This window comes from Convolutriloba macropyga, chromosome 1, assembly GCF_964194025.1.
Source record: "Convolutriloba macropyga chromosome 1, txConMacr16.3, whole genome shotgun sequence".
In the NCBI taxonomy this organism is placed as follows: Eukaryota; Metazoa; Xenacoelomorpha; order Acoela; family Convolutidae; genus Convolutriloba; species Convolutriloba macropyga.
This window is the reverse complement of record NC_134468.1, coordinates 19,824,449-19,834,670: the sequence shown is the minus strand read 5'-3', so window position 1 is coordinate 19,834,670 and position 10,222 is coordinate 19,824,449. Positions and strand designations below refer to the sequence as shown.

Sequence of the window (10,222 nt, the reverse complement as noted above, 5' to 3'; positions counted from 1 at the left end):
CGTGTATGTACAGAAAAACGAGTCTTTTTCCGGCTCATTTCAGGACTGCATGCTAGTATAAGTGTTCATTTGGCTGCCAAGTATCTCCTGAAAGGCCATTTCGGAGACCTTAATTTTGGTTACAATCTCAGTGAATTCCGACAGCGATTCGATCCGGTGCTAACCAACAACGAGGGACCGCAGCGTCTTAAAAATATTTATTTTCTTTATTTAGTCGAAATGAAAGCAATTCTTAGAGCTGCTCCTGTTTTGTCAAAGTTGAACTACTTCACCAATGTCGAAGAGACGGATGTTGAGACCAAGAGTTTAGTCAGTGCTTTGCTTGATAGTATCGCTAAGTTTCCCAAACACTTTGACGAACAGACTCTGTTTCGAGATAAAGAAGTGCAATCATTGAAGCAGGTATACAAAACGCAATTCAGGAATATATCACGCATTATGGACTGCGTCGGCTGCGACAAGTGCAAGTTGTGGGGCAAAATTCAGACTCAAGGTCTAGGAACTGCATTGAAGATCCTGTTCTCTGATTTTAATGGCGAAGGAGCGGATGATAGGCCTGGTGGAAGTGGGAAAAGGAAACCTTCGAGGAATCCCAAGTTAACCAGGACTGAGATTGTGGCCTTGTTCAATGCATTTGCACAGCTCTCTGAAAGTATATGGCATATCCAGGAGTTCAGGGAGCGTGCATCTAAACATTTTAAACATTCCGAACTTTGATTAATTCATTGGTTCAGACTAATGTAAATAATTTGCTATGAGCTCAAAACTTATATTGTGCCATTTAAATCGACGGGTTTATGGGCCTCGCTCTTTTTAAAGTGTATTTAATTTCATTGTAATATTGCTAAATTAGCCAAATTTGTTGTGTTATTTCAGTTAGAGCAAATTTTAAATAAAAAATCATTTTTCATTGTTTTAACCGTTTACCTGTCAAATGTTACGTCTTAGCACCAAGTATTAAGTCTTCAAATATACTGAGGTAAGGTAGGTGGTAAAATTAGTTGATTAAGTACCTTTAGATACCAGGACTGCAGATTATCGAACTAAAAAAAGTTTAGGTATTGTAAAACGCTGTATGCGATGTCGACAGCAGAAGTATCACGCAGGCTAACGTCGACAGCAGAAGTATCACGCAGGCTAAAGTCGACAGCAGAAGTATCACGTGGGTCGTAGAAATTCATCCGCTCTATTGGATAATTGAAGCAATAACACAGGTCGCCGACAAAGTAGCTGACGCCCCCAGATTCGACCATCCAGGAACGTAAATATACTATACGATCCTCTGAATGGCGGGCTCACATTGGAGTTTATGATTAGTAAGCGAGAAGCGTGGAACAATGTCCGAAGACAAGAGCGCAATCTATATCCTCAGTGAAACACTAAGCACACTAGTGGATGATAACAGTTTGATTTACCGTCAAAAATTGTTAATTTTGGTAACCGCAATAAGATGAAAAGATATGATTGTTGGGCAGATGCGAGAAACTGACCTTCTCCGTGTTCCATACTGTTGCAGGTGCTCTTGCATTTTTGACTTCGAGCTGTTATCTTTTTATGGCCATATCTTTGATCTTTATTAGATGGAAAAGGATATCGGTTTCTGATGTATTGGACCTTAAGTAGCTTATGTGGCAAACTTTTTGTTAATGGCTTCGATGACTGAGCGGAGCTATAATTGGCACTCTCTGGAGTTTTTTACAATTCAAAGAATTTTTCGTCAGTTTTTATCCAAATGTTTTTCCGATTCAATTTCTATTTACATCTAGGTCCAGTTATTTTGTGTAGTCAATGAAAATTCTTTATTACAGGACTTGTCCTGCTATGTTTTTTTTTGTTGTCTTGTTTTTTGTTACAATCACTTTTTTGTTGTTTTGTTACAATTTTTTGTTACAATTTTTTTGTTTTGTTACAATCACATGATCACTTTTCATGCAATTGTTGGACTGAATTGCATTTGATACCAACGTGATGCTGTTATCACACTTATTAGAGGGAGTTTTTTACGATCCAAGAATTCGATTGTATTGGTGCTGTCTTTTTTTATATTTTCTCACATTTTTCCATGACTTTGATCTTTCAAAACGGAATAAACAGTAACGCCCAGTGGATATTTAAGTTCCAATAGAGGCATTTAGTTGGCGTTAGTAGTCCTTCAGGTGCGTAGAGTGCTGAAGCTGCTGGGGAGGCCTAAATTCAAATTGACCAGAGTTTTGCAGCTCAAATTGGTGCAATTTTTCACTTTTTTCATGATTTTAAGTCTGGTAACTTTTTAGTTAACGTTTGACAAAGTTGATAAAGGTCGTTTGCTGGACGTAATGTCTTTTTATGTTCAATTTATGCGCTATATGTTTTGGTAATGCGAACTTAAACATGAAAAATGATAATGATTTTTACAATATTTTTTGAAAATTTTTCTCATTTTTGATCTTGATTGAACGTGTTTCGATCTTAATGGCAAATGAAACCTTTTAAGACTTGAAGATCAGCGACTGAGTGGTTTATATAGAGAAAGAAATTGCTCGGATGTTATTAACATCACGGCTAGTGAAACTCTCTAGGAATTGATAATAGGTAATTGCTTAGTTTCTAGTGGCAATGGAATGGTTTTCAAGAAATTCATTTGACGAATTTTAGGTTTTCAATAATATTTGCAATTTTGGTCAGTTTTTTGGAAATTATGAGCATTTTTTGAGCTCTTCAATCTTCAGAGGCTAATGAAACGTTAAGATCTTCAGCAACTTTATATTAAGTTTGAATTGTTTTCACGAAAATTTCCATATTTCGGAGGGTTTTAATCTTTTTGAGGATCCCAACTTTTTGAAAGCCTACGCATGGGTTAATGCCTAGAATTCAGTTGCATAATTTTGGTTTTATGATCAGTGGTGTCAAGAACTTGAGCAGTTTTTTAATAGCCGCACAGCGATAGCTGGGGCTATTATTGGCCTTCTCTTGTTTTTTTTTTATTTCGTCGTCATGATTTTTGTTACGACCAAATGACGTCACAGCCACTTTTTGTTCATTCGTTCATGCAATTTCAACTGAATTGCATGTGTGACGTCACTTTTCGCTCTTAGTGGAGTTTTTTTGTTCATGCGCGTGATTAGATTTTTGGTCACACTTGACTTAATTCACTCTCAAAAATGACTTCCTCAATTTGAAATTGACTTTTATTTACTTTAATTCAAAGAGATAAGGTCAAATGGGTGTGTGTCACTCTAAATGAAGGTTAATTGAGATCAGCTGATAGAGGCAGCAATAACTTATACAGATTTTTAATCAAAATATAACAGATCAGCCTTCAATGAAAAGACGAATGTTTTTGGTCTGTCTTTTTTACTGTTTTTTTAGACTGCCGATCTACGAATCTATTGCGGCTATTTTCTGGCAATCTGCCAGCTATGTTCTTTAATTTTTGCGGCTTCAATTTTTTTAAAGTGTTTTCCAGTTTTTGCTTGTTTCTCGATTATATGTGCCCCCTGTTTTCTGGTGGCCTGCTTCTCATTTATTGTTGGTTTTAGCCAGGAAAGTTTTGTTGATGCCCTAAGTGTGCATGCATTCGTTTAATTATTTTTCAAAATGTTTTGTCAGTTTCATTTTTTCTGAGCTGTAGTCGTTAAAAAAATTGTTGTGATATGGGTGCGGCGTTTATGCTTTCATTTGAACGATGCTTTTCTGGCTTTGAAGCTACTGACACCAAGGAACCCTTGTTGCAACATTCGTTTTTAATTTTCTTTTTATTAATAGCCGCACAGCGATAGCTGGGGCTATTATTGGCCTTCTCTTGTTTTTTTTTTTTATTTCGTCGTCATGATTTTTGTTACGACCATATGACGTCACAGCCACTTTTTGTTCATTCGTTCATGCAATTTCAACTGAATTGCATGCGTGACGTCATTTTTCGCTCTTAGTGGAGCGAGTTTTTTTGTTCATTCGCGTGATTAAATTTTTGGTCACACTTGACTTACCTCACTCTCAAAAATGACTTCCTCACTTTGAAATTGACTTTTATTTACTTTAATTCAAAGAGATAAGGTCAAATGGGTGTGTGTCACTCTAAATGAAGGTTATTTGAGATCAGCTAATAGAGGCAGCAATAACTTATACAGATTTTTAATCAAAATATACCAGATCAGCCTTCAATGAAAAGACAAATTTTTTTGGTCTGTCTTTTTTACTGTTTTTTTAGACTGCCGATCTACGAATCTATTGCGGCTATTTTCTGGCAATCTGCCAGCTATGTTTTTATATTTGGTATGCCTGTCTGATTGCCTCTTATATACCAAGCAGGTATTTGCCAATTTGTCTGCTCTTTTTTAAACATTTAAACGAAGACCGTGGTATTCAACTTGCTGAATCTTGAAGTATATACACTTTGAATTCTAATTAATTGCTCTCTAATGAAATTGGTGGCAATTATATTAGTCTTGTGGTCTTTTTTATTTGATTTTTTGCTTGACCGATTTTTCATCTGACCCATTTGTCTTTCGTCCTCAGACATGGGATAAACAGATAGCGCTGGGAGAGATATTAAGTTCTCCTAGAGACCTAAGTCTTACTATACTCTAAGAATTCGATTTATCAAAACTGTTTTGAGGAGACAGTTTCCTCAGTCACCTCCTCCCTCCCCCCACTCTCCGGCCATCAGCCCCCCATTGCCCCCTCCCCTCAACACTCCCATTGTCCAGCCTCCTCCGCCTGTCGATTTGAACCCCCTCTCATCTAGCCTTTGCAACCTTACCCATCGCTTGCCCCCCCAACACACTCCGGTCCCCCTAATGCTGGCATCTCTAAGCCCTAGCTGACTACTGCGGAAGCCATCCGGTCGTTTGAGAGCAATTCGCCGGACGTTAGTCAGTTGTTTTTTGTTTTTCTGTTCAATTGCTCTTGAACAAAGTTCATAGCAATTATTGTAAACGTGTGTGTGTTTTATTCAAACTTTTCGCTGACAATTTTGCGCCTTTCTTCTAGAACATTCTTTGACTTCTCAAGTGACTTTTTTACGCTTTCTTTTTTCATTTTTGAGTGATCTCTATCGCTCTCACTCCGATGTAAAGCTTGTTGCTAATATAAATTGGTTGCAGCGGAGCAAGAATAAGGTTCTGATGGACCAGTTGGAAGTACTTGGGGTCACGGTTCGGGAGGGCAATGGTTCGAGTCCCGGCGGGGACAGGAATTTTTGCATCCTTAAAGAAAAATTGATCTAGGCTACAGCCCCTGAATTAACAGCCACAGCCTCGCCTGTCGTTCAAGAGCAATTCTTCCTACATTTGTCGGTTTATGTTTTCTCTAAGTATTTGAAACCATGTTTCTCCGTTGGGTTGCAATTGTTCAATTAATTATTTGGATTTTATTTCAGGTCTTGTCCTGCTATGTTTTTTTCATTCACGGGAATAGTTTCTTTTTGTCACAGAAGTTCCCTCACTCAAAATGTCGTTTCCGTTTTCTCAAAGTGTTTTTTTTAGTATAATTGGAGGAGTTAAGGTCAATTGAGGTTTTCTTATTCTAATTGAAGGTTAAGTCTAAGTCTAAATCAGTTACTTACGTCAGAACAACTTGTATAAAAACTTCCTGTTTCCAAAATGTTCCTTGTCTCATTTCTTCCCATTTGTTTGAGACTACAGGTCTAAGAAGCTATCGTACCTATTTTCTGGCAACCTGCCAGCTATTGTTTTGGTTAACTGTTTGAATTGCATCGGATGCACTGCTCCGCGTCTCCCAATTTCTTTGGTCTCAAGTTCTTCAAATGAAACAGTTTTTTTGTAGATCTCATGACTCGTTACATTGTTTTGTTGTTAATCTTATCATTGTCTGATACCTATGGCTTGACTACAATTCTGAGAAATAATTAACTGACGTGACGTAACTTTGTTGTTCGCTTTTCTGAGCTGACTATGGTTTCTGGCTCCGCAGAAAATTCTCAAAGCTGTCAGTAGGTGTGTTGTTTCAAACTGTATGTCTTGAAACCAATGAAAGTACAACTCTTTTGCCAGACAAATAGAAGTAACAAAACAATACAAGCCATTCAGTTGTTTGTATTCTTGCTTTAAAACTATTGAATTGCTCGAATCGTTTTTGTCAATGATGAGAAGTTATGGTTTGTGATAATTTCGTCGTTTTCTTTTCGCAGCGAAAAAAATAGAAACAGTAGAACAATTAATAGTTTAGTGCTCGGCTTAATTTCTGATTAGAAAATGACTCTTGATAAAGTTATTGAATATTTGCGGCAGAACCACGGTCTCTATGTTGAGCGGTTGAAAGATTGGGTGGCTATCAAGAGCGTATCGGCTACTCCTTCTTTGCGACCGGAAGTTATCAGAATGGTGGAGATGGTTAAAGAAGAGCTGGTTAAATTGGGAGCTCAAACTACCTTGAGAGACATTGGGCTGCAGAAAGTTCAGGACGTTGAAATTCCATTGCCTCCGATTCTTCTGGCGGAATTGGGAAATGATCCCAGTAAGAAGACTATTTGCATTTATGGACATTTGGACGTGCAGCCAGCAGCTCTTGTAGATGGCTGGAATACGGAACCATTTGAACTGACAGTTGATGAGGAAGGTCGAATGTTCGGACGCGGAGCAACTGATGACAAAGGTCCAGTTTTGGGATGGCTGAATGTAATTGAAGCGTTCAAAGCTTGTGAGGTTGACATTCCTGTCAATTTGAAGTTTGTTTTGGAGGGAATGGAAGAAAGTAGCTCAGATGGTTTGGAAGATTTGATTTTGGAAGAGAAAGACAAGTTTCTGAAGGACGTTGACTTTGTGTGTATATCTGACAATTACTGGTTGGGTAAGAACAAACCCTGTCTGACTTATGGCCTCAGGGGAATATCCTATTTCTTCTTGTCAATTCAGTGTGCTTGCAAGGACTTGCATTCAGGAGTATATGGAGGAGCCGTCTCGGAAGCCATGACTGATCTTGTCAAGTTGATGTCGAGTCTTGTCGACAGTAAAGGCAAAATTTTGGTGCCCGGGATAAATGAAATGGTGGCGCCAGTGACTGCAGATGAGGAGTTGATCTATCCCAACCTGGATTTCGACCCTGAGCAATTCAGAGAAGAAATTGATGCTACCAGGCTAATTCATGATACCAAAGAACGTCTGCTCATGAGTCGATGGCGATTCCCCTCTCTCTCCTTGCACGGAATCGAAGGCGCATTCTCAGAACCTGGATCCAAAACAGTGATTCCTCGTAAGGTAATTGGAAAATTTTCTATTCGCCTTGTTCCCGATATGGATGAGACCAAAGTTGGAGAGCTTGTGGAGGCTCACCTTCGAAACGAGTTCGCGAAACTGGACAGCCCAAACAAAATGGAATTCGAAATTGAGGAGGGAGGAGCGGAGGCTTGGGTTGCTGACTTTAATGACCCCCAATACTTAGCTGGTCGAATTGCGTGTAAGAATGTGTTCGGCGTTGAACCTGATCTGACGCGAGAAGGGGGAAGCATCCCTACGACTCTGTACTTCCAAAATGCTTTGAACAAAAGTGTGCTTTTGCTTCCAATGGGTGCGTGCGATGACTCGGCTCATTCTCAGAATGAGAAATTGGATAAGAGAAATTATTTCAAAGGAATGGAGTTATTTGCGCATTACTTGGAACAAGTTGCGATTGTTGAGTAAGACTGAACTCCGAGAAGCGACAGGATAAGGAGGACTGATAAAGTGGCTTACAAAGACTCATCGCTGTAAATATTATAATGCTGCTTCTAGAATGGTTAATTTTAGTGTTATATTTCCAAGCATTGTTGCTAATTCAATCAACTACCTGAGTTTTTGACAGCATCGTGCTTGTCAATGAAACAGCGTAGCAATGGTGTCAGGACAATTTACCCAATGCCATTATACCCAATGCCAATATACCCAATGCCATTATACCCAATGTACTTTGATACTTCCGTTCAATAATTCGACAACAAATTAGCGGTCGTTATTACCCTATGTTTTAACATATTTAATGGCCATGCCTCAGCGGACCGTGGGACTTGATATGAAACTATTACAACCGAACATAGGATTAAATTATCCGCTTGTTAAATCATACGTGCAAGAGCTATTTTCAGCTAATTAGTACTCGGATTATGGAACCAAAATATTAATGTGAATTGGGTATAATGGCATTGGGTATAATGGCATTGGGTAAATTGTTAGGTAACCCGTAGCAATATATACTGAGTCACATTGCGGGTTTCGCATTTTTAAGATCAACTTTGATGAGAAAGTATGCATTGAGTGAATGAAAAAAACTAAGAAATGTGACAATTAATGATAGAGGCTGTCTTTTTCTGCAGCCAAATTTCAAAACATTCTTACGCATTCTAAAAAGATAGAGCGGTAAAATAATCAGGCTTGCGAAAGCTGACCCACCCCGGGCAAATACGCATATTAAACCGTTTGAAATGGGCTAAACTCTACGGGACGTAAACAAAGAGAGAACTTTTCTTTTGTTTTTAATAAGTAAATGGAGAAATTTTGTTGAACGTTTAATTCGAAGAATGAAAATGGCAATTGTGATCTAAGTGTCCATTTGAATTGTTTTAATCCCTAATCAGGTAGCTAATAGTTTAACACTAGTTCTTTTCAATAATTCTGAGTGGGTTTTTGAGTTTTGCCCGTATTTGCTGCTTTTTTGTTGGTTTTTCCTTTAGTCTCAGTAATGACATTCCTATAAATTTTTTCACAGAGCCATTTTTTGAATCTATTTAGCTGCTCCAGATGAGTTGTTTTTGTTTTAAAGACTTTAACGCCGCTTGTTTTCAAAAGCGCTTTTTTGAGTTTTGCCCTTATTTGTTGTTCTTTTTGTCGCCTGGTCACTTTGTCTCATTAACAAGAAGCCTTATTGACCTTTGATGAGGCATTACTTAATCAATAAGTTTTTTGCGATTATATCTTGTGTCTTTTGTGATTTTGTCACCACGTGTTTTTTTTCTGTTTTTGAATTCTAGAGTTTTGGCTGTGTTTGCTTCTCCTTATGTATTGATATCACTTTGTCGTATGAAGGACAGCTCTGTCAGCTCAGACTAGGACATTGGCTTATGCTTCTAAGGAGAAATAATTGGATACTTTATAGTTTCCGTTGACAGCGTAGAGTTTTCAGACTGCGACGATGTAGTTTTTGTTGTATTTTGTTGTCTGTGACAAGGATTTTTTTTTTACTTTTTGTCACCTTTTCTCTTTTAATCTCAATTAACCATTTTAGTCGGCCTTAGACAATAATTTGTTTTTTTTTGTTTTAAGTTGAAGCGGATGGTTTAGTTCGGTTAGACATCATCTGTTTGGGAATAGTTTTAATGATTGATTGAATCCTGCCTTCATTTGTTGTCGTTTTTGTCACTTTGTCCTTGGCGGAAATAGTAAACAATGTTGTATGCTTCCTGGAGTTCAACGGTTTATGATAATTGTTTTTTATTAAATAGTTACCTGTTTTTTTTCTGCTTAATCTAGTTTTTGAGGAAGTGTTTGAATGTTTTCTGAGGGGTTAATGTGAGCCGTTTTTTGGTCTGTTTTCTTTAGATTGGACAATTTTGGAACCACTAGTTCTCGGAAAACATTCTTTTTTGTTTTCTTACATTTAATGTTTGTGTTTGAAGTCATATGCTTTGTGGAATTTCAAATCGGTTGTCCATATTAAACTGTTTATAGCCTAGTCGTTAGTTTTTTTTAATTAGATTGTAAATCGGTTGTCCTGCTATTTTTTTCGACAAGATTTTTGTTACGACAATTTGACGTCACTTTCATCTCAAATCATTTTGCTAATTAATTCATGTAATTTTGGCTGATTTTTAAAGTGATTTATTAGTTTCTCATTAGAGCGAGTTTTCTGTTCATTTGCTTAATGTTTTAGTCACTCTCAAAATTAACTCTCTCTCAAAATCCTTTCCTTAATTGAAGGTGATTATGTCAACCGGGTAAGCGTCACTCTAATGGAGATATATATTTTCTTCTTAATCAAAAGGCGAAATCTTAGCACCTTGTCATATTAATGAGAGCTCTGTCAGCTCAGACTAGGACATTGACTTATACTTCTAAGGATAATTGGATAGACTTTATTGTTTCAGTTGACAGCTTACAGTTTTCAGACTGCGATAACGTAGTTTTTGTTTTTTTTGTTGTTTTTGCGACAATTGTGTTTTATTACTTTTCGTTACCATTTCTGTTTTAATCTCAATAATAACCATTCTTGTGGGCCTTATACAATAATTCGTTTTTGTTTTAAGTTTTAGCGTATG

The 10,222-nt window shown here is 37.5% G+C and overlaps 1 protein-coding gene and 1 pseudogene across 1 annotated transcript in view; both read left to right on the top strand.

Annotated features, from left to right (window-relative positions):
- LOC142336170 (ERO1-like protein beta) overlaps window positions 1-910 on the top strand; it is a 459,014-nt gene extending 458,104 nt beyond the window's left edge. The window contains exon 4 of the mRNA XM_075384794.1: window positions 1-910. This exon is cut by the window's left edge and continues 187 nt beyond it. Coding sequence (XP_075240909.1) covers window positions 1-717 — 717 coding nt within the window. The 3' untranslated portion in view covers window positions 718-910.
- Window positions 911-5,963: 5,053 nt separating this feature from the next.
- LOC142346788 (cytosolic non-specific dipeptidase pseudogene) lies at window positions 5,964-7,765 on the top strand (annotated as a pseudogene).
- Window positions 7,766-10,222: the final 2,457 nt, after the last annotated feature.